Genomic DNA, 25,975 nt, shown 5'->3' on the forward strand with positions numbered 1-25,975 from the left:
AATTGTTTTTAACGCGTTGAATTTGTTTAAGAAAACATTATTTTATCCATTGTAAAAATTATCAGTGTTACAACAAATACAATGTTTGAAGTATATATTATAGAAGCGACATGATAATGTTGACATAAAATTACAAATAGGCATAATTTACCGGTTTGGTTATGAGGTATCAATCGGGTGAAGACAAGAAAATAGTCAGGCATTTATAAAGCCTAACCATGGAATAATTTGAAATAGTTTAAATGTTTTTGTTACAATTGTTGACAGCGTGTAGGTAAAAGTAATTGCTCCCACGAATATCAAGAAAAGCCAAGCTGTTGATCTGTTCACCTTGTGATACAGAAATACCAAACTTAAATCAATTTTTTAACGCTTTTTCTGCCGCTCAGTTTTCATTGTATTTAAGCTTTAAAATCCGATGGTTGGACTGTCGAGTGAAGATATAAGTTGATATACTTAAAAGTTGAAAAATTGAAATATTCTCTTAAGCATATGTAACATTTCAATTAGGCATCGATGTTAAGTCATCATGTACGGAATGGCTTTCTGATAAGTACTGGTGTTAACAATTGCAATGTCTTACTTTTTAACTTCTATTGCATTCGTGTTCATTTAAACGATATTGATCGAATTCCTTTATGCGTTCCTGTTTGAAATTTCTCATTAAATCCTGACCAATGATTCTGACCCAAATATATATTGTGTGTTTCATTTCAAACCTAGTTATTCAGTATATCAAGGGACAATGTCATAAAAAGGGCCCCAAAGAAAAAACATTTTTTTTTAATCTGAATTTGACAAAAATATATATAGTTATAATAACGGACATATTCGGATATCAAGTAAAACCATAGTTTATACATTCCGAGATATTAAACAATTATTTTATAATATGAATCCTGTTTGTTTTATCATTTTATTTTTACTTTTTGATGTCATTATTGTGAGTATTCTTCCAGACATTGGTTTGACGTTGTTATTTACGATGTATGAGAGCGCAGGTGATTAATGGGATGATTTTTTTTTCGTTTTCATTTTATTATGTATCATTGACTGAATAAACACGTTTTGGTAAAAAGCATTCAGCAGTGCGAATCTAGTTTTTTTCTGACCACAATCCCTTTAAGTATGATAAAGCGTTCGCTAGAAGATACTTGGCTGTAACATTTTAATTAAAATTAAAGCGGATAATGTCTATATTTATGATCAGTCGTTTTGTCCACTTTAGACTGTCCAGAGAACCGCTGTAGATACGACTGCTCCAAAGAGTGCTACTGTCGACCACCATATACACTTGAGGATAAAATAGCCGCCAACTGTCCTCATGGCTGCCTCAACAGCAGTCGATGGGCAAAGGGATGCGACAAGGGTATATATATATAGCTATCAGTTTTATCTCGACTACTCCGTTAAACAAATTTTGTGAAATGAATGTTAACCATTTCGATGAAAAAAACTCGAATTTCGCTCGACATAATTATAATGCTTTTTGTAAATGGTTCGCGTTTTAAATAACAATATATAGATTTGTGTGCGTTTTGTCTGATTCACAGTGTGCAACGATACCCATTGGGGCGAAGGTTGCAGTGAAAAGTGTGGTCATTGTGCGGAAGGCGTACATTGTAATTCAAGTACTGGACATTGCCCTGGGGTGTGTGAACCTGGCTATACGAACTCGCCATTATGTGATACACGTAAGATGTTATATTCTTTAATATACAGAGTTCAATATAAATGGATATAGCCATATCGTTAATTTTATACTTCGCATACTTCCTAATTCGATTAAAGAGAGCTGTTACAACAATAGCAATATGGTTTCAAGCTACATACATTTTAAAGTGGCCACTTTTTACGTGTAAAAATGTACAATGGCACTTAATTTATTGAGCGCGAACACAGCTTGATATAATAAAACTAATTTATTATATATTAAAGAGGTTTCTTTCAAAATGAAGAACTGTGTCGAAATATAAATATATCAGGCGCTATTAAAGTACAATGCTGGAGGGTTACTGTTATCGGTTGCGCGAATTCTCGGACACCATAATAATTATATTGTATACTTTACGGTTCGATCAATAGGGTGTATATTTGCTACTAAATTAAGAAATAACATGAATACCATTTCGATTCATTAAGATTCATTTATTTTGTGAGCGAAACGTTTATTTCGATTGAATTGGTGACCATCATGGTGCATGTATATGCACTAAATTGTAAACTAGCGATCCATAGAACCCGCACATTTTCGACGATATATTCACACAAATAAAAAACACCGTATGTCTGAAAAGAAGTCGAAGACAATCGTTGAAACTGTGATTACATAAGAACGTTTCCGTACATTCAAACCTGATATGTCAAAGTCTAAATGCTTTTTTCTTTGACGCAATCTATATTTTAGCCAGCATATAACTGACTTATTTTTCTTGAGTATAAGTATGCTCTTTATTCTGAAGTGTTAAAGTGGGTTGGGGAATATGGGCCATTGTGTCTTCCCTTAATTGAACCAAGGAATCGATGAACTCAATGTTTATTAAGACATCAAAACCGTTCATATACATATGATTACGACTCGACTTAAACGGTTGAAATCGTGTATTGTAAACATGAGAACTTAGTTAATGTGTTATTACAAAGGCTGAGTTAGTATTCTGTTACGCAGGAAATTGTATACCCCCATTCTAATAAATATAAATTTCTGCGAATGTTAACAAAACTGTAATGCAAATATTTTGTTAGCATACATACAGTATGTTTGGTGTATTCTTAGTATTTCTTAGATCAACCATCCATCAAAACGTCATAAAATCCTTCATTATGCCTAACTGCGATTACAAATTCAGAACAGGTCGATCTAAAATAAAAATTGATGTTCAATCAAAATTCGAATTCAAATTCCAATTGAGCTGCCACATAAATAATCACACTACTATTAAAAGGATTTGATGTAAGGGGATGCTTTGGCATGATTCGAATTATATCAAAGTTAGTCACCCATCCATCGTTCATTTCAAATATGTCTTAAAAGGGTCTGCCTACTTAATGTTGGGTGCGTTATGAATACATATTAGATATTATCCTGTCACATGCCTTTAAATCAGCCTGATAACCAGGTAACCTAATAACCCAAAAGATATTAGGCTAGTTGACCCCGGGACCTCGAGCATCCGTCAGTCGCTATCCGCGCATGCACATGCCTTTATTATTTTATATTAATAAAATATACATTTTTATATTAATAAAATACCAAATATATGAAAAATACTTTTTGTTTAAACATTATTATTTAAACAGCATAAATTCGTCTTTGTGTATTGAATTAATAACGAAATACTCGATTTCTTTGTTGTTTAACAAGATGGAAGCTAGCCTTAGCGCTTTGCATGACGTGACGTCACAATATATTTGTTCGCGCGTGGTGTCTCCCATATTAATTATTTCAACACAACATACTCGAAACTAGATATTTTAGAAACATTTCAACGAATGTTGTAAATGTGACATGATAAATAGAACAACATGTTGGTGACGTGGATGGATAATGGTTATCTGGCTCGTCGGAGGATCTTATCGGGTGAGCCGAAAATTCCTTCGACTTGCCAGATAACCATTCTCCATCCACGCCACCAACCTTTTATTCTCTATTTATTTCACTCACGCTCTGCACTTAACAGGCTGCAGTATTAAGAGCACAAAGGATGGCGTCTGTCTATAAGATAGAACGATACATTGTAAAAACATGTTATAAACTTTCTTGCCAAAAAAAACATTAAACATTCCGTTTATTCCTTTTTTTGGTTTTCCTAACACTGCAACTTGCTTCGAAGGTGTAACAGTGTATAATTATCCCCCGCCATGGGCGGAGGGATATTGTTTTGGCGTTGTCCGTCCATCCGTCCGCCTTTCCGTCCGTCTTTCCGTCCGTCCGGCACTTTTGTGTCCGGAGCCATATCTTGGAAGTGCTTTCGCGGATTTCTTTGAAACTTGGTATGAGTATTTATATGGTGAAGAGGATGATGCATGCCAAATGGCATTGTACACCATCTGTTAATAATGGAGATATGGCCCTTTGTATCTTGAAAAAAATGCTTTTTTGAGTGTTAAATATAACACTTTTGTGTCCAGAAGCATATTGGCGGGGGATATCAATTCAATGAATTTGCTTGTTTGATATAAAAGTATTTTATAAAGAAATGCTTTAAACCTGCCAACATTACATAGGTGAAGTCTAATAACTTAGAGCAAGCACGTGATTCGAATGTACATCAGTTAATCCAAAATTTCAAATAATGACGCCGGCACGGTACGACTGCTCACAGTCATTAGTGTATTTAAAGCTTGTTCTGACGGAAGTTCAGAAAAGTAACGCACTTGACTGCTTTATAGTTATTCATGCATGAAATAAGTTTTCTTAAAATCGGGTGCAACCAATATGTATTATTTCATTTTTACATAAAAAGTAAACATAGAGAACAAGCTAATATTGTGAACCCATGAAAAACAAACTAATTGAAATGTCATTTAAATCTCGACTTGCAATGAAGACAGATGTTTATTGGTAAAATCGTTTATCATTATATTGTATTAATACAATAGATATTTGCTCGCCTTCGCTCAAACGAAGTCATTGATATAGAAATTAGAATTCTACATAAACGAAACAAATAGTACAATGAGAGTTATGAACAATTTTCTCCAGATTTCCATTCAAATTCACACAGCCGGAAAACTATCCATCGCTTATTTTTGTCCGCTTCTACAGGCGTCCAATACTATTTAAAATTATATCTTTCAAGCGTTATAATTAAAGTGCAGTATTTCATTTAATAAAACTTGCAAAAATACTTATTACAAGTTTTGATATGGCCGTATTAACTTGACTTGACACTTGAGTAATTTCCCGTGCATAGGTCAGTTAGGGATAGAAACCAGTAGATGAGGCAATCCAGAATATGGTTAATTTGAAGTGGATGAGAACACACGCAATTGAGCAGCGTTCTGGGAAAACTGGGCTTGGTAATGTATATCCGTAAAATGAGGGAGAACACTTCCTCATAAAATATATTTTAGATTTGACAAGACTTCCTTTAACCAAAAAAAAAAACACCGGAAGATGTCCCCGGCACCTTGCGGACTGAACAGGCTCATCTGGAACGGCTATTTACGCGCACGCGTTAAGCCCAGTTTTCCCACAACGCTGCTCATTTAATGACTGTTATTTAATAATTTGGGTTTGGGGTTCGATTACGAAATGATAAGCTTGTAAAGATATTAAGCATTATGAATGTTAGGCAAATATTTCACAGGCCTCTGACGTATGTTAACGTATGTATGAGGTACGATTGGCCGTTTGAATGGTGTGATGGCATATCGCGATTTGCGGCCGTGAATGTTCTAAGCGTTTTTCACTTACGGAGCAATTCTTTTAGAAAGTTGACGAGTTATAAATACGGAACTAGATGGATAAAATATTGTGTTATCTTGATGTAGTCGTTCAATAAGTAAATAAAAAGTATACTACCGGTCTTGTTTTCATATATCAACGAAAATATTTCAAAAGGCATACATAATGAAAATTCTTAAATGTATATATAGACTGTCTATTTTATTAACATTACTCCTCGGGTATTTCAAAAATAGTTGTATTGTAATGTATTTGTAAGGTTATATAAACAAATATGCAAAGAATAACAATTATTTTTCGATTTTTATGGTCTCAAAATAACTTTTAAGATATGTTTTATGCTAATATTGATTTATAAAAAATGCCTCTCCGTTCCTTACAAATTCATGATGAACCAAGCAACATAAAATTGGCAATTTTTATAGAAAAACCCCTTAATTTAAAACTAAAACATAAGTGAAGATTGAATCTTTCAAAATTAAACATTTGAAATTTAATTGATTAAAACGATGGTATCCTAATAAAAACAACTGCAAACGAATGATCATGCATTGAGATCCTAGACAAAATAAACTGCGACTCTCTGTAGATGTAAATGAGTGCGCGGACGTTGACAACTGTCTCTACGGCACGTGTATCAACGAGGTGGGAGGATATCGCTGTCAGTGCCCGCCCAACTATCAGCTAAACGCGACGGGAACTGGCTGCGTCGGTACGTTTAGACTTTGTTTTCAATATGCCCTATTTAAAATGTTTTTATTTGAACCATTATTTTATGTTTGGGAAACAATTGCGGTACTGTAGATGTACTTTTTTCATGAAGATTTTGATGCCATTCTTGTCCAACTTGTGTTATTGTTTTTTGTTTTTGTTTTTTTCTTGTTTTTTTTTGCCTGGTGTCACCATAGCTTTATTTAAGCAACTGGTTGCAATTCGTTTTGTTTAAATGTCATCATACAAAAATAATTTCTAACAAAATGACAAGGACGTTAACCCGAGTTGCTGACTACTGATTTATCATGAGGATTTTTTTACTAAACGATGAAACACTATTTTGCAAAAGTTATCACAGTTCATTACTGACCGATGAAAAACGACATTTCAAAGATTATATCAGTTGAAACTTAATTTAAAAATAGTTCAATACTTGAGAAGAGAGCTTTGTTTTCTATGCTCTGCCATGCTCTGCTCAGGTTTGCGACGTCCATTGTGCTGTGAATGAGTAATTTTACAACGATCATCTGGTATCTTATATGACAATATACATGTGTTGCGACGTTTCAGACCTCCGCCGAAGCTTCTGCTACCTGGATATCTTCCGTTTTTTTTGCAGATATTGACGAGTGTCGCGAAACGCCAGGTATCTGTAAGAACGGTCACTGTCTGAACACGTTCGGAAGCTACAAGTGCATCTGTCCGGACGGTTACGGGCTAAATCTCGACACGCAAGAGTGCGTCGGTAGGTGCTGCATGGGTACACCACTGTGTTTGTAATGCATTTGAGTTGTGCCTTACACCTACACAAACTCGTATTTTGTTACATCACCGGTGACGTGTAGAGTCAGAAAACTTAACAGAAAGTTTGGACGAGTACCCCATACCACACTGATATATAAACATTCTAAGAATAATCGTACCAGTCTTACAAACATTCATTCATGTGTTGCATGTAGAAAAGTAATCGCAAAAAGCTCGCGGTTAGAAATGACCACCGAATTATGTCGAGATATTTAGCGAATATAAAGCCCAATTAAACACTAATCACTGTCTTTCTGATATGGCTCGAAACAATCGGAATTGTCGTCGCCATCTTGATTTTCTGTTTTGATCATCACGTTAAAACTCGGTTTGAGAGTTACTACTTCGAGCGACGCCATTTTTGTGAATTGTGCGCTTACATGTTTAGTTTTTACTGTGAGCATTAATACTATTTTGTTTGACTTGATACGCACTTAAGCACTTCAAAAGAAGGCCACTAGTCCTAAGTCAGAACAAATTACTAAATATATTCCATACAGACGTGGACGAATGTCGAGCAAGCCGGAACCCCTGTTATGACAACGCCATCTGTAACAATACTCTGGGAAGCTACAGGTGCATGTGTATCCCTGGATACCAACTAGCTACCAAGGGCGGTAGGTGCATAGGTAGGTAGAGGCTAAATACCACATTCAGTCATTTCCATTAATACCATATCAAGCATGTTTATGTTTATGTTGTGCAGAACGAATGTCAATTTTAATAGTTTTGAATTCAGGCAGGTGGACTTGATATCATTATTTGTTTAATCCTCCTAGTATGTCCAACTCACCAAAGTCCAATTGTTGTGAAAACATTTAACGTTTATGGTTCAACAAGATTTATATTGGAGGTTATTTATCTTTTACATTGTGCGAAATAAACTTAGAGCTGCCAACTTTTTCAGTTTTCCATATTTATAAAATGAAATCCAGAAGGGAAAAACGCAAAAAACTAGGTAGAACAGTTGAAAAAAACGAAAAACCGCAACTGTTGTCATTTAACCAGTTTGTTATGTACGATCTATCCTTTGCAAAAGGCGCGAACTGCATTCAACGGATCGATGGTTGAGCTACAGTTCAAATGCCTATGTTCATATATTCTTGCCGTTGTTCAGATATCAATGAGTGCCAAGACGTGGCGGGGATCTGTACGAACGGCGACTGCAGTAACAGCGAGGGTAGCTACCAGTGTACCTGCAATCAGGGCTACCGGCTGGCTGCCTCCAGGGACTCCTGTCTCGGTTAGTGACGTATATAAGTTTAATGTGAAACATATGCGGGATTTCATGGGGGGAAATTGTTTTAGCGCCATAAAATGTTGTCTTGATAAGCCGTTCTGTTTGTACGACATCCTGGTTTTATGTTTCCGCGGTTTTGCAAAATACAGATGACAGATGCTAGATGAATAGAGAGTTTTTTGTTTATCTTTTTCTTTGATGATAAGATATTTGTTCTTATCTCCATCAAATGATACAGATTATGTTTGGGAAACAATTGCGGTACTGTAGATGTACTTTGTTTCATGACGATTTTGATGCCATTCTTGTTCAACTTGTGTTATTGTTGTTTTTTTTTGTTTTTATTATTATTATTTTTTTGCCTGGTGTCACCATAGCTTTATTTAAGCAACTGGTTGCAATTCGTTTTGTTTAAATGTCATCATACAACAATAATTTCTAACAAAATGACAAGGACGTTAACCCGAGTTGCTGACTACTGATTTATCATGAGGATTTTTTTTTACTAAACGATGAAACACTATTTTGCAAAAGTTATCACAGTTCATTACTGACCGATGAAAACGACATTTCAAAGGTTATATCAGTTGAAACTTAATTTAAAAATAGTTCAATACTTGAGAAGAGAGCTTTGTTTTCTATGCTCTTCTATGCTGTGCTCAGGTTTGCGACGTCCATTGTGCTGTGAATGAGTAATTTTACAACGATCATCTGGTATCTTATATGACAATATACATGTGTTGCGACGTTTCAGACCTCCGCCGCGGCTTCTGCTACCTGGATATCTTCCTTTTTTTTGCAGACATTGACGAGTGTCGCGAGACGCCAGGTATCTGTAAGAACGGTCACTGTCAGAACACGTTCGGAAGCTACAAGTGCATCTGTCCGGACGGTTACAGGCTACATCTCGACACGCAAGAGTGCGTCGGTAGGTGCTGCATGAGTCACCACTGTGTTTGTTATGCATTTGAGTTGTGCCTCACACCTACACAAACTCGTATTTTGGTACATCACCGGTGACGTGTAGAGTCAGAAAACTTAATAGAAAGTTTGGACGAGTATCCCATACCACACTGCTATATAAACATTCTAAGAATAATCGTACCAGTGTTTACAAACATTCATTCATGAGTTGCATGCAGGAAAGTAATCGCAAAAAGCTCGCGGTTAGAAATGACCACCGAATTATGTCGAGATATTTAGCGAATATAAACCCCAATTAAACATTAATCACTGTCTTTCTGATATGGCTCGAAACAATCGGAATTGTCGTCGCCATCTTGATTTTCTGTTTTGATCATCACGTTAAAACTCCGTTTGAGAGTTACTACTTCGAGCGACGTCATTTTTGTGAATTGTGCGCTTACATGTTTAGTTTTTAGTGTGAGCATTAATACTATTTTGTTTGACGTGATACGCACTTAAGCACTTCAAAAGAAAGCCACTAGTCCTAAGTCAGAACAAATTACTTAATATATTCCATACAGACGTGGACGAATGTCGAGTAAGCCGGAACCCCTGTTATGACAACGTCATCTGTAACAATACTCTGGGAAGCTACAGGTGCATGTGTATCCCTGGATACCAACTAGCTACCAAGGGCGGTAGGTGCATAGGTAGGTAGAGGCTAAATACCACATTCAATCATTTCCATTAATACCATATCAAGCATGTTTATGTTTATGTTGTGCAGAACGAATGTCAATTTTAATAGTTTTGAATTCAGGCAGGTGGACTTGATATCATTATTTGTTTAATCCTCCTAGTATGTCCAACTCACCAAAGTCCAATTGTTGTGAAAACATTTTTTTTTATTATTATTTTTTTGCCTGGTGTCACCATAGCTTTATTTAAGCAACTGGTTGCAATTCGTTTTGTTTAAATGTTATCATACAACAATAATTTCTAACAAAATGACAAGGACGTTAACCCGAGTTGCTGACTACTGATTTATTATGAGGATTTTTTTTTACTAAACGATGAAACACTATTTTGCAAAAGTTATCACATTTCATTACTGACCGATGAAAAACGACATTTCAAAGGTTATATCAGTTGAAACTTAATTTAAAAATAGTTCAATACTTGAGAAGAGAGCTTTGTTTTCTATGCTCTGCTATGCTCTGCTCAGGTTTGCGACGTCCATTGTGCTGTGAATGAGTAATTTTACAACGATCATCTGGTATCTTATATGACAATATACATGTGTTGCGACGTTTCAGACCTCCGCCGCGGCTTCTGCTACCTGGATATCTTCCGTTTTTTTTTGCAGACATTGACGAGTGTCGCGAGACGCCAGGTATCTGTAAGAACGGTCACTGTCAGAACACGTTCGGAAGCTACAAGTGCATCTGTCCGGACGGTTACAGGCTACATCTCGACACGCAAGAGTGCGTCGGTAGGTGCAACATGAGTCACCACTGTGTTTGTAATGCATTTGAGTTGTGCCTCACACCTACACAAACTCGTATTTTGTTACATCACCGGTGACGTGTAGAGTCAGAAAACTTAATAGAAAGTTTGGACGAGTATCCCATACCACACTGCTATATAAACATTCTAAGAATAATCGTTCCAGTGTTTACAAACATTCATTTATGAGTTGCATGCAGGAAAGTAATCGCAAAAAGCTCGCGGTTAGAAATGACCACCGAATTATGTCGAGATATTTAGCGAATATAAACCCCAATTAAACATTAATCACTGTCTTTCTGAAATGGCTCGAAACAATCGGAATTGTCGTCGCCATCTTGATTTTCTGTTTTGATCATCACGTTAAAACTCCGTTTGAGAGTTACTACTTCGAGCGACGTCATTTTTGTGAATTGTGCGCTTACATGTTTAGTTTTTAGTGTGAGCATTAATACTATTTTGTTTGACTTGATACGCACTTAAGCACTTCAAAAGAAAGCCACTAGTCCTAAGTCAGAACAAATTACTTAATATATTCCATACAGACGTGGACGAATGTCGAGCAAGCCGAAACCCCTGTTATGACAACGCCATCTGTAACAATACTCTGGGAAGCTACAGGTGCATGTGTATCCCTGGATACCAACTAGCTACCAAGGGCGGTAGGTGCATAGGTAGGTAGAGACTAAATACCACATTCAGTCATTTTCATTAATACCATATCAAGCATGTTTATGTTTATGTTGTGCAGAACGAATGTCAATTTTAATAGTTTTGAATTCAGGCAGGTGGACTTGATATCATTATTTGTTTAATCCTCCTAGTATGTCCAACTCACCAAAGTCCAATTGTTGTGAAAACATTTAACGTTTATGGTTCAACAAGATTTATATTGGAGGTTATTTATCTTTTACATTGTGCGAAATAAACTTAGAGCTGCCAACTTTTTCAGTTTTCCATATTTATAAAATGAAATCCAGAAGGGAAAAACGCAAAAAACTAGGTAGAACAGTTGAAAAAAAACGAAAAACCGCAACTGTTGTCATTTAACCAGTTTGTTACGTACGATCTATCCTTTGCAAAAGGCGCGAACTGCATTCAACGGATCGATGGTTGAGCTACAGTTCAAATGCCTATGTTCATATATTCTTGCCGTTGTTCAGATATCAATGAGTGCCAAGACGTGGCGGGGATCTGTACGAACGGCGACTGCAGTAACCGCGAGGGTAGCTACCAGTGTACCTGCAATCAGGGCTACCGGCTGGCTGCCTCCAGGGACTCCTGTCTCGGTTAGTGACGTATATAAGTTTAATGTGAAACATATGCGGGATTTCATGGGGGGAAATTGTTTTAGCGCCATAAAATGTTGTCTTGATAAGCCGTTCTGTTTGTACGACATCCTGGTTTTATGTTTCCGCGGTTTTGCAAAATACAGATGACAGATGCTAGATGAATAGAGAGTTTTTTTTTATCTTTTTCTTTGATGATAAGATATTTGTTCTTATCTCCATCAAATGATACAGATTATGTTTGGGAAACAATTGCGGTACTGTAGATGTACTTTGTTTCATGACGATTTTGATGCCATTCTTGTTCAACTTGTGTTATTGTTGTTTTTTTTTGTTTTTTTATTATTATTATTTTTTTGCCTGGTGTCACCATAGCTTTATTTAAGCAACTGGTTGCAATTCGTTTTGTTTAAATGTCATCATACAACAATAATTTCTAACAAAATGACAAGGACGTTAACCCGAGTTGCTGACTACTGATTTATCATGAGGATTTTTTTTACTAAACGATGAAACACTTTTTTGCAAAAGGTATCACAGTTCATTACTGACCGATGAAAAACGACATTTCAAAGGTTATATCAGTTGAAACTTAATTTAAAAATAGTTCAATACTTGAGAAGAGAGCTTTGTTTTCTATGCTCTTCTATGCTCTGCTCAGGTTTGCGACGTCCATTGTGCTGTGAATGAGTAATTTTACAACGATCATCTGGTATCTTATATGACAATATACATGTGTTGCGACGTTTCAGACCTCCGCCGCGGCTTCTGCTACATGGATATCTTCCGTTTTTTTTGCAGACATTGACGAGTGTCGCGAGACGCCAGGTATCTGTAAGAACGGTCACTGTCAGAACACGTTCGGAAGCTACAAGTGCATCTGTCCGGACGGTTACAGGCTACATCTCGACACGCAAGAGTGCGTCGGTAGGTGCTGCATGAGTCACCACTGTGTTTGTAATGCATTTGAGTTGTGCCTCACACCTACACAAACTCGTATTTTGTTACATCACCGGTGACGTGTAGAGTCAGAAAACTTAATAGAAAGTTTGGACAAGTATCCCATACCACACTGCTATATAAACATTCTAAGAATAATCGTACCAGTGTTTACAAACATTCATTCATGAGTTGCATGCAGGAAAGTAATCGCAAAAAGCTCGCGGTTAGAAATGACCACCGAATTATGTCGAGATATTTAGCGAATATAAACCCCAATTAAACATTAATCACTGTCTTTCTGATATGGCTCAAAACAATCGGAATTGTCGTCGCCATCTTGATTTTCTGTTTTGATCATCACGTTAAAACTCCGTTTGAGAGTTACTACTTCGAACGACGTCATTTTTGTGAATTGTGCGCTTACATGTTTAGTTTTTAGTGTGAGCATTAATACTATTTTGTTTGACGTGATACGCACTTAAGCACTTCAAAAGAAAGCCACTAGTCCTAAGTCAGAACAAATTACTAAATATATTCCATACAGACGTGGACGAATGTCGAGCAAGCCGGAACCCCTTTTATGATAACGCCATCTGTAACAATACTCTGGGAAGCTACAGGTGCATGTGTATCCCTGGATACCAACTAGCTACCAAGGGCGGTAGGTGCATAGGTAGGTAGAGGCTAAATACCACATTCAGTCATTTCCATTAATACCATATCAAGCATGTTTATGTTTATGTTGTGCAGAACGAATATCAATTTTAAAAGTTTTGAATTCAGGCAGGTGGACTTGATATCATTATTTGTTTAATCCTCCTAGTATGTCCAACTCACCAAAGTCCAATTGTTGTGAAAACATTTAACGTTTATGGTTCAACAAGATTTATATTGGAGGTTATTTATCTTTTACATTGTGCGAAATTAACTTAGAGCTGCCAACTTTTTCAGTTTTCCATATTTATAAAATGAAATCCAGAAGGGAAAAACGCAAAAAACTAGGTAGAACAGTTGAAAAAAAACGAAAAACCGCAACTGTTGTCATTTAACCAGTTTGTTACGTACGATCTATCCTTTGCAAAAGGCGCGAACTGTATTCAACGGATCGATGGTTGAGCTACAGTGCAAATACCTATGTTCATATATTCTTGCCGTTGTTCAGATATCAATGAGTGCCAAGACGTGGCGGGGATCTGTACGAACGGCGACTGCAGTAACCTCGAGGGTAGCTACCAGTGCACCTGCAATCAGGGCTACCGACTGGCTGCCTCCAGGGACTCCTGTCTCGGTTAGTGACGTATATAAGTTTAATGTGAAACATATGCGGGATTTCATGGGGGGAAATTGTTTTAGCGCCATAAAATGTTGTCTTGATAAGCCGTTCTGTTTGTGCGACATCCCGGTTTTATGTTTCCGCGGTTTTGCAAAATACAGGTTTCATTCGTTTTGTTTTTCAACGACATGCATCGAAACATCCCTTAAAGCAAGCAGGTTCTTCCATTATACTGGTACATGTATGCTATACAACTACTTTGAGCATTGTCTGCTATATTCCTAAAATCAGGGTAAGAATAGTTTAAATAAGATTGGTTATACATTGTTTTTCTTTGAACGTTTGGCTTTTTCCTCATTGTATGTATGCGGATTTACAGAGATCGAGATGTTGCCGTCATAGTATGTCAATGGTATTTAAACAGATGAAACCTTGTAAATCTAGGATTGTGATATTCTCATGGCCTAGTGTGTAACACATCCACTCAGCGTTTACTCTATACAAAAACGTGAAATTTACCTAAATGTTCAATACAAATTTTATGTTAAACATGTTAAATATACTGGGCTTGTGTGCTATAGACAAACTGGTTGGAACTCCTGTCCCTGTTTTCAGACATCAACGAGTGCGAGCTTCAACCGGGCCCCTGCCGAAACGGGACATGTGAAAACCGGATAGGCAGCTACGAGTGTCGCTGCAGCGAGGGATTCAAACTCAGTGACAGGGGGGACTGCGAGGGTACGCTAGCATTATAATGAATTTTGCTTGCCATAATATGAGCCGCGTTCCTGGAAATATGTGCAAAGTGTAAAGTGTCGTCTCAGATTAGCTTGTGCAATCCGTCGTAACGCACGGCAAAATAATGACCAAACATGCTCACTTTTCTTTGAACATTATTTGTGTCTCGTATTCGTGTATTTTAAAGCAGAAACATTCGTGTGACTAATTATCAGTATCGTATTCATGAATCACGCTTTAAATATTTGCTGATTATTTATAAACTATTCTTGATCATATATTTTTTACTGTCCATTGTTTTAGTTGAAATATAACAATACGACAAAGAAGGTCATTTGCTTTTGGTGTTCAAAATTAAGTACGAATACTCCAAACAGTGCATAAAACATTCAAAGTTTTCTATAAAATAATTAATATTACCGGTACATACTTTAAAAATGTAATTAATAAAATCCCGTTTTTTTTCGTGGGCTGTATAATTTCAGTACTTTGTTTTAAATGCTATTATTTCATTGGGTTTTACAAATATAACAGATCTGCGAATATTCGAATGGCTTGTCAACTTGTCGAATTACAATCATTCAATCTAATATTTAAAATATTTTTGCATTCCCATGTATATTAAGTTGCGTTGTTGGAAAATGGGCCTCACGTCATATCCGAACAGTGAAGCTCCAGACATGCATTTGCATCCGCATAAGGTGCGGATTGGAAAGCTCCTGACCAGACTGCGCGAATACATCTTTAGAAGCTCCCTCCGTCGTAGCTCTTCCGTACTACGTAATCAATATTGAAGGATTTTCACGACAAGGAATTCATGTTTTATCCATGTTTTATCCATTCATGATTAAACGTACACATATTTTCAATCTTCATAAAATGTCAGACAGTATCATTGTTTTGATCTCAACCGGAACAACAGTTGCAGTAATTGTCTCTTTTCGTTATGAAATGACAAAAATCAATTGCTCATTTACGGGCAGAACCCGATCGATATAAAAATGAACGTAACCCACTATGCTAACATAGGGCATAGTTATTTCCACTAGTGCCGCCTTATACGATTGAGGAATTTTCCATTTAAATTGGAACAAGACGATGTTCGTCGTTCTTAGTATTCGTATCAATAATATGATTTTTATATGCGAATTTTACATCGAATTCGCATATTATAAATATCATCCTCACATTCGTCGTTCTAAGTATAAGTAGCAGAATATTATTATGATTTGTGAACTTAACATCGGGATTGATATATTGTCATTATAGTCCTAGGATTTGCGTTAAGCTTAAAAAAAAAACCATTTATTCCAACATAAATATTTTTCCGTTTTTCTTTGGACTATACATGTAGATTTCTTCTTGCGATTTTTCAATATTTGGAAATCGCTTATGGCTTATCTCAGATATCAAACTATATATCACATTATAATATCAGGCAGCTTCGTTGTGAAGGCTCGTGTTTTGGAAGATAGTGCTTTCATTAATATCGATGTAAATGGGTCTGAGAACTTTCGAACATGCTAAGCGGTGTGTGTTTGACGCTTTTTGACCTTGTTATTCCTCGTCCCTCGTTGGTTTTGTCAACCATAGACATAAAAGTGTGTATAGTTGACAAAGTTTCATCCATGACGGTTAATATTGCGTTTAATTAACAATGTTGTAAAATTATTGTTTTAATATTGGAAGATTTTCACAACAGTGAATTCATTATTATCTATTCATAACACAGAATATTTATCTTGATAAAGTGTCGGACGAGATTACGTGATTCTTATTGTTTTGATAATAAGGTATACAAAAGTTACAGCGATGGTTCTTTTTCGGTATGCGATGACACAAAGCTATTGTTTGTTAAAGGGCTAAACCCGTGAGATATCAAAATGAAATTTACCACCTTGCTAAGATACGTCATAGTTATTTCCACTAGTATCGCCTTATTCAATTAAATAATGTACCATCTAATAAGACATGGTTAGTTTTTCTTAGTAAACGTTTTTGAATATTATAATCATTTGCGAAGTAAATACCCAATTTTCCATCTACATATCAATAGAGATATACCTTCCGATTTCTTTGGAATTTCCTGTCTTATTTTTGATATTTGGAAAATCCAGACTGCTCACCTCAGATATCAAACTTGCCCTCTCCGGGCAGCGTCGTTTGGCACGGCTCTTGTTTTTGAAGATAGACTTTTGATACATCTATGTAAATTAACGTGGGTCTGAGAAGTGTTTGATCTTGCCCAACGTTTTGTGTTTAATCATTTTTACCTTGTAATTCATTTTGGTTGGTATGGTCAACCAAACAAATAATATTTTGTATAGAGGCCAGTTTGCATTTCATATAATTGAAGCACTTAACACATTTTTCAATTTTTCAGTGTGTCAACCACCACATTTTGGATTAAACTGTTCCCAAACTTGCAGCAGAAATTGCAACAGCACATGCCATCACGTGACAGGGCACTGTTCTTGTCAACCTGGTTACCAACTGCCAGATTGCAATGAAGGTTTGTAAACATTAAATACAGTGACTTGCATGAGCGACGTTGCCAAATAGTTACATGATGTATAGGTTTGATTTATGTTTACGTTGACACGTTGACCGCTGCGATTAATATATTTAATTTTTTATTAAACATGACATCTAGTTAACGTCGTTCTTTATCTGCATTATTGTTGTGTTATACAGTTTTATCGACGAAATGTCTTACAAAACGTTGTGTTATTACCAACGTTTTCATTAATCATCTATCATTCATCTCTATATACTAGCAAGTTTTCTTTACTCACAAAAAATTACAGCGATAACTAATCGTGCTCGGCGAACTATTGAATATTGATACAGGGGACATCTTCAGTAGCGCCGTCCGTAGATTCTCTTCCCTATGCCGATAATAATAGTGGATGATTTGCAAGATAGTTAATTCATGTATTATCCATGATTAAACTTACACAAATTGTAAATAATAATCATAAAATACTGGAAGATATTGTTCTCATCAAAACTATTTTGACACTGCATTAAATCATATTGGTTGTTGTCCGTCTGCCAATTCGTGTGACGCCGGGAACAAAATATCTTTGTCATCAATGGTATCCTTGAACAACCTGTGTTTACGATCATCAACGTACGAAATGTAATGTGCTTGCAGCGTGCTCAAAAGGAAGCTGGGGCGAAGGATGCAATCACCAATGCGGTCGTTGCCAGGGAAGCCAACAATGTGATACGCGGACTGGCGAGTGTCCCGGGGCGTGTGAGCCCGGCTATCATGAACGTCTCTGTGATAAACGTTAGATATAACTTATAAATACATACATCCATGTATTATTATGTATGCGATGAAAACAAACTTAATTTAAATGAATATGTGAGGCTCTTTAAAATCGTTTTGCATTGTTTCGATACATTATTGTTTGTTTTTTTAATTTTCGAAGCAGGTGAACTCACTTAGCAAAAGTAATTTCAGTCATCTTAAAACTGTCATCAATTATGTCAGTGTCATTTATACCAGCTTTTAAGTTAAACCTTCTTTATTTTCAACGAGTCAGTTATCCTTAAATACATTTTAGTTACAGAATCGAGCCAGTTTCCAGTGGAGCTAGTATCTGGAGTTTCGACTTGGATGCTAATTCTTCTGGTAGCGCTGATTGTGATTGTGGTCTTATTGATGAGAATAAGAAAAGGCAAACGGACACAAAAACAGAACGAAGCGTATGTTAAAAAGTTAAAGTATTATTGACAAATGATCAAGGAAACCAATTGATGTATATTATGTATAGGAATCCAATTAATGCATACCATGTATCTCAACGTTTGGGGGATTTTTGTTCAAATAGTGCATTAACATTTTACTTCAACTTATCCTCTATTTATGAAATGACGATGACATGTGTATACCATGTAACATATATGTTAAGCACTTCATAATACATTCAAATATGACATATTTATCATCATTAAATTTGTATCGGTGACCATTTTGTATTACTTGCATCAAACCATTTGTTATTACTTGCGCCAGTATCGTTTTTGTTCCCGTGTTAACCCATTTATGCCTAGTGGACTCTCTCATCCTTCTAAATTGGATCAATTTATTTCCAAAATTAGGAATGTCCAGTATATTTAGTTCTATATTTAGGTTTTTTCTTACAGAAATTCCTTCAAGCAAACAGCGCAGACCCCGATGAGACGCCGCATCATCAGGGTCTACGCTGTTTGCCAAGGCCTTTTTTCTAGACGCTAGGCATAAATGGGTTAAAATATATTTAGTTCGAATGTGCTATCAACTGTTCGCGAGCCAATGAGTAGCGTCCATGACGAACCGCAACAACTGGCCGCCGCAAAGCCAAATACTGGTAAGTGGCGCGATATTGTTACAGATCATAAAATAAATAACTATGAGGTATAAACGAGTGTAAATGTCACTGATTTAAATGAAATTGACGTGAAAATATGTGCTATAATTAAAGGGGCATTTTAACGTTTTTGTAAATTGTCAAAATTATAAAACAAAATTCTCAGATTCGCAAATTTTCGTTTTAGTTATGATATTTGTGAGGAAACAATAATACTGAACATTAACCATGCTCTAAAATATCCATTATATGCATTCTTTTGACGATTTAAAAACCTGCAAATCATAAAGCATTGCAACGCGAAACGATTGAAATATTTAGAGAGTTATGTTGTTGTTATATCTTGTGAATTTACGAGGATTGCTTACATAAAGTATAAAATACATCCGTCACTGTATGAGCACGGATGACCGAGTGCGTTTAGTGGTAGACTTTTACTAAAGGACTCCAGGGGTCAGTGTTTCGAGCTCTGTTGAGGGTTACTTTTCTTTTAACTGTATTCTTTTTTACGGGAGCTTCTTAGATCAAATCTTTACATTTATCAATATAAAACATTTAATGACAAACTTTAGTACATGCCAAAATCTGCGAAAAGGCCCCTTTAATTGTTTACCAAAACAAATTATGCATGCGTCTTTACATCACAAGCATTATGCAGTTGTTTGGGACAATATGTTTTGACTATAAGAACTAGTCTTTAGTAAATGCATTAAAATACATTAAATGCGAGATAAGGGTTTTCGTTGTAAAATTATCTCGAGACAACATTACACAGTTATAGACTGTCGTAACTGTGAATAGTTGTTTCACCCGAAACTGCGAATAGTTATTTTACACTGATTTAAAAAACGATTTTGTATTGACACTCGAGAAAGTTAATACAATTACAAAGTTATCACACAAATTGATTAAATGGGTTTCGCTAGAAGTTGTATTTTTTCCGAATATTACTATTAAAGTATAACAGATTCAAGTGTACATATTATCCGTGTGTAAAACAAGCTTTCATAGCGTGTATTTTAACATGTCCAAGCGGGCGATTTGACGTCTAGAATTTCAGTAAATAAGATCTAGGTTAAACAACTATCACAGTTTCAGCGCAAAAGTGTTCGCCACCAACATCAGCAGAGTCGGTAACTACAATGTTCATTCAAGAACCGGTATATTCGAACATGCAGGACTTACCGCCCGTAGAGTCATCGGGAACCATCATCGCCCTGTCCCAACTGCAGGGATATGTGATGTCGAAAAGCGCGGATGAGCCATTTTTTTACTTAGAATTTAAGGTACATGAAAAGTCTTAATATTTATATGAAACATGTTTTCATTCAATTAACACAATTGTCAATATTATGAAGGTTGTACGTGTTATGAAGAGCGTATTATTACATCAAGTGTACAATGATAGTTTAGTAAACTTTCATATCAGAAGGAAAGTTGTTATCATTTGTGGCTTATCGCGTTTACTTATAATGTGTGTTCATGTATGGCTGTAATTTTTAAATAACCATCGTTACTGCAGAAAATCCCCTACGGGTTGCAACACCCAGCTACTGCTGCAACGGCGCCAGTGACTGCGGGGAAAAACCGATACAAAGATATGCTTGCCTGTACGTTATGAGAGTATTTATTTATTTGGATATTAATTTATCTATATCCGCTAGGTTTGCTGTTCATATTATCAAGTGCGATGTATTAATCCGTAGGCCAACAGAGACTGTTACTCAAGGTTGTTTGTTATTGCGTGTGGAGTAAATAGATTTGAATATGCACTCATGTTTTATTTCATATATTTTACCATCGAAGCATAAGAAGAAAGTTTGGTAACTCATCCTTTTATTAATAACGTCCTGTTGTCAATTTATGAAAATTAACGAAATTTGTCAAATGATGAGGTCGCCTCAAGAGGTTGGATTTTAAAGTACTGAATGTGTTAAGTTTAATACATTATACATTTGATTTGATGGATTCTCAGAAGCGCTAACTGGCCATTTGTTTTTAAACACGAAAACCTCCATTAGACAGGTATTTAATACAAGTCAATATCAAGTTAACTGATGAATTACAAGAAAGATATCAATGAGCATTTTAATTGATTCAAATGAGTTCATATGCATAGTGTTAAAAGTTATTACAAACATTTTACGCCAAACATAAGCACAATTGAGAGACAATTGCCACCCAACATTCGTGATATACGTATGTCACGGTGGAACTGGAACAATTCTCAAAAATAAATATAACAGAATTAAATTTGTATTTGATTTAGTCATTATGTTTACCACGGCATGGTCCTGATATGGCAATATTTCAGATGACCACTCTCGCGTAGTGCTTAACATTGTTGATGGCAAAGAAGGCAGTGATTACATCAATGCTTGCTTCATCGAGGTGCGGTTTGAATCCTTTTGTAAAACATATAAGTGGTATACAGTACGACACACCGCATCGCATCGATTAAACAAACTATTTATCTTTAATAATTTATCTTAAAATAAATTACATGTTTGATTAGTACATATATTGTTTATGAAAATCATATTCGCATTGTTGTGTAAAATAAAAATACATACACCGTAAGTTTCGGGTGATACCTCATTTATACATGCATATAGCTCTATGTCCATAAGACTTAGTATTAGTTTTGTTAAAAGTATTGTAGAATTGTTCATATACTACTACTACTACTACTACTACTACTACTACTACTACTACTACTACTACTACTACTACTACTACTACTACTACTACTACTACTACTACTACTACTACTACTACTACTGCTGCTTATGCTACTGCTACTGCTACTGCTGCTGCTGCTGCAGCTACTACTACTACTACTACTCCTACTACTACTACTACTACTACTACTACTACTGCTACTGCTACTACTACTACTACTACTACTACTACTACTACTACTACTACTACTACTACTACTTCAAATACTGCTGCTGCTGCTGCAGCTACTACTACTACTACTACTACTACTACTACTACTACTACTACTACTACTTCTACTACTACTACTACTACTACTACTGCTACTTCTATTATAATTATTGTTAGTATTATTATTATTAGTAGTAGTAGAATTATTAGTGTTGTTATTGTTTAATCACTCGTGTCCTTATTAATGATTGGATACACACATATGTGCTGGTGTTATTTTCTCTGATAGGGTTTCTTCAAGAAGCGAGCTTATATTGCATCACAATGTGAGTCTTCTTTTAACAACATAACGATCTTAATGATATTCAAGTTTCACTCGTAATAACATAAGTTTTTTCGCATATAAAGTATTCGTCTTACTATATACTATGTATATAATAATATGTGCTTAAAGGCCCAACGGAGGCTATGATGGATGACTTCTGGCGAATGATATGGCAATATGACGTATCTACCGTAGTCATGGTAACTAACCTCGTAGAAATGGGAAAAGTAAGTTAAATTGGTCTGTGTAACGGTGGAGCGACTTAATTCTTATATATAAATAACACATAAGGACATATAATTGTGGAAATGTTATTAAATTTACATTTACGCGATCTTTTTCATTTATTGTATACTTTTTAAAGAACCATTTGTTTTGCTGTTGTTTTGTCATTTTTTTATGAAAATAGTCTCATTATGATGACGGTCCGATTACTGTTTCTAAAAACTGTACTTTTGCTACTTTCTGTGCTACGAATATATACGCAAATAACATGCATATTTGATAGTACATTTTTCATGATTTATGTATTGATTTTCATATCAAACATACACAGATGAAATGTTTGCGGTACTGCCCTCTTGAAGTTGGTTCCCTGGAAGATTTCCAAGCACTAACAACAACTTTGATCTTTATGGAAGAGTTCACAGACTATACAGTTCGGAAGATTAAATTGTCACACAAGGTACAAATGAACAGTTCTATTTCTTGGGTTTTCCATGTCTATATATTATTCGTTTTACTCGTTGGAATACAAATACTATCATTTCATTCTAAATTTACTGAATTTATAGGCAAATATTTATATTTACATATTGATTACATTTAAATTTTCTAATGTATTATTGCAAATACGATGTTTGGCACTGGTATGAATTCACGTTTCACATAACGTTTATTTCCAAATTGTATCGATAATTCCCGAGTTGAAGCAAAGTATTAGTTATATAATGTGCACATAAAGAATATAACTACAGTGATTGAATAGTTCACCTTTTACTTCATTTACTTATCGAGTGAATGTCTATTTATAAGGCGTGATTAAGGCAACACATTCTCTATTACGTTCGCTCACAATAGCTATGACGAGCGAACCTAATAGCTATCGCGTGCGCATGTCATATCTATCGAATGCGTACGTCATAGCCATTGCGTGTCCACGTCATTGCTATAACGTTCGCACATTAGAGTTATCGCATGCGCATCTAACAACTATCGCGTGCGCATTAATACCGACCGCTTCAATTATTTTCTATTTCCCTTTGATACCACCGCATATTTATCATACAATTGTGAAATAAATAGGCGTAACATAAATATCGCAGAAACCAGAGTGATACGCTGTCCTCACGACATATAACACACATTTATACCAGCTTTCATAAAGGCAGTCCTCAGTAAACATGAACCATTTACACGATCATTGTTTGTTATAGATCTTATGACGTCATATTCGTATACATCATCTTTCCTCAGGACAAGCCAAGTGTATCGCGTGTGGTAACACACTTTCATTACACGGCATGGCCCGACAAAGATGTGCCCGCTAGCACTTCGAGCCTCTTGCACTTCTGGCGTAGGATCAGGGTCCACGATACCGACAAGAAGCAACCTTGGGTCGTTCATTGCAGGTATTTCAGTTCGCAAACTAAACTATTTTACCTGCTAAGTATTAACGAAAAACAAGTGCATTCATAATTGAACGGTTTGATTTTTATTTGAACGTCTTAATATTTCTCAATGTCAGAAACGTCAGAAAATAAAAGAAATTTAAGAGAGGTGTTATTTTTTCTTCAAATTTATAGACATAACATTATAAAATGTATAATTTTAAATCATGTATGTTTAAATGAATTTTAAAATCGTCTCTAGTATGTTTGTTTTGGTCCATTTATCAGCGCCGGTGTTGGTCGGACGGGCACATTCATCGCCATGGACATACTGATAGACGAGGGTCAGGCCAGACAGACTGTCGATATCTACGCCTGTGTGACCAAGTTGAGACAGCAGCGAGTTAACATGGTTCAAACAGCGGTGGGAATTTGAAATTGTAGAATAATATGACTACCCAAAAAGGGAAAAAATATGTAGATGTACAACTCAAAAAAATCTGCATAGAAAAAGTCTTACGTTACAATTTCCTCACAATGCTACCGCAACATCTTGTTAACGTTACACATTGCATTCACTAAAAAAATCCTTCCAGATCTAGAAGCAGTTCGATATTATAACGCTTTCGCAAATTCATATTATTTTGCAAATAACTGATCTAACCGAGTATAATTAGATGAACGATACAAACTTAAAATTCGTTGTATTTTCTGAAGTTTTTTACGCATGGCTTACAATAAAAACAATAGAATACAATAAACAGTACATGCTTTAAATAATATACAATAACAATGATATTCGAATGGACCTTCCTCGACGTGGTGTGTAATGGCGTCAATATTTGGTTCGAATTTATTCCTATTTCACTTTAAGTAATGAATTATATGATTGAAAATGCCCTCTACAAAGACACATGTACAACAAGATATAATACATATAATATATATTGGATAAAAACAGATAAGCAAAATTGTGTGAACAATAAACAATTTAAGTAGATTTGAACTAATGACTTAGGATTTAAACAATGGAGATACCGTGGAATGCAGTAGACATTCGTTTCTTTTCCACATTATATTTTCGCTTTACATGAAGTATGCACACTGGCAACCATTTAATGCCAGTATTTGTGCCTGATTTCATGGAATTTTCGTAAACAAAATATCACCATTGAAGACGTTTTGATTGAATTGTCAATTGTGTTGCGGATGTGTTATCTGATATACTATACTGAATCTTTCTTTTCGGTTATTCATCTTTGTAATTTTCAGAGCCAATATAAATACTTACACAGACTGATGGTGGAATACCTGTCCCTTCGCAGTCACTTCGTGTCCAACAATGAGCTTGCCAATTACCAAAACACCCTTCTCCAAGTCGACCAAAAGCTGAACAAAACCGGACTGTTTTTACAACATGAGGTTCGCGTGTTGTGTTACAATAACTTTAAAAACAAGATACTATTTGATTATCTATGAAATCTGACTACATTTAATAGATTTATGACATTCATTACTCAGTCAGAGTATGACAGCTATTGCCACATTTGGTACATTTTGTTTTGCAATGTAAACCAGTTTTGTAAATAAGTTTATGTTAAAGTTACAGTATCAGTTTTTAATGTAATGACCGTGCAAATAGTTGTATAAGTAAGTGTCCAATAGAAATATTTAACTAATTAATATATCTCGTCATATACAATTTGACCATCATATTGACTACGGTCATATTATAGAGCTTCCAATGTATATCGCATAAGGATGGTTAAAATTGTCTCATTGATCGTGTCTTGTCCCTTCTAGACAGAATCATCCTACCACACACTGGAGCTTGCTGAAGCAAACCTCAAAGGTGACGAGGAAGATCCTTACTCCGTTGCTACCATGCCTGAAAACGCGATGAAAAACAGATTCGATGCTATACTACCGAGTACGTGCTTACGAAAAATGCTTTAAAGGGTACCA

The 25,975-nt window shown here is 35.6% G+C and overlaps 1 protein-coding gene across 1 annotated transcript in view; it reads left to right on the top strand.

Annotated features, from left to right (window-relative positions):
* LOC127872302 (multiple epidermal growth factor-like domains protein 11) overlaps positions 1-25,975 on the top strand; it is a 153,834-nt gene that overhangs the window by 125,727 nt on the left and 2,132 nt on the right. Inside the window, exons 4-27 of the mRNA XM_052415665.1 lie at positions 6,000-6,122; positions 6,744-6,869; positions 7,429-7,557; positions 8,046-8,171; positions 10,441-10,566; positions 11,126-11,254; positions 11,744-11,869; positions 12,671-12,796; positions 13,356-13,484; positions 13,974-14,099; positions 17,206-17,334; positions 17,980-18,117; positions 18,398-18,539; positions 19,098-19,183; positions 20,276-20,469; positions 20,706-20,793; positions 21,498-21,574; positions 22,365-22,401; positions 22,530-22,627; positions 22,957-23,085; positions 23,877-24,031; positions 24,299-24,434; positions 25,283-25,432; positions 25,814-25,885. Of these exons, the coding sequence (XP_052271625.1) occupies positions 6,000-6,122; positions 6,744-6,869; positions 7,429-7,557; positions 8,046-8,171; positions 10,441-10,566; positions 11,126-11,254; positions 11,744-11,869; positions 12,671-12,796; positions 13,356-13,484; positions 13,974-14,099; positions 17,206-17,334; positions 17,980-18,117; positions 18,398-18,539; positions 19,098-19,183; positions 20,276-20,469; positions 20,706-20,793; positions 21,498-21,574; positions 22,365-22,401; positions 22,530-22,627; positions 22,957-23,085; positions 23,877-24,031; positions 24,299-24,434; positions 25,283-25,432; positions 25,814-25,885 (2,897 nt within the window). The remainder of the gene's footprint in view (positions 1-5,999; positions 6,123-6,743; positions 6,870-7,428; positions 7,558-8,045; positions 8,172-10,440; positions 10,567-11,125; positions 11,255-11,743; positions 11,870-12,670; positions 12,797-13,355; positions 13,485-13,973; positions 14,100-17,205; positions 17,335-17,979; positions 18,118-18,397; positions 18,540-19,097; positions 19,184-20,275; positions 20,470-20,705; positions 20,794-21,497; positions 21,575-22,364; positions 22,402-22,529; positions 22,628-22,956; positions 23,086-23,876; positions 24,032-24,298; positions 24,435-25,282; positions 25,433-25,813; positions 25,886-25,975) is intronic.

The sequence above is a fragment of the Dreissena polymorpha genome, chromosome 1 (genome assembly GCF_020536995.1).
Source record: "Dreissena polymorpha isolate Duluth1 chromosome 1, UMN_Dpol_1.0, whole genome shotgun sequence".
In the NCBI taxonomy this organism is placed as follows: domain Eukaryota; kingdom Metazoa; phylum Mollusca; class Bivalvia; order Myida; family Dreissenidae; genus Dreissena; species Dreissena polymorpha.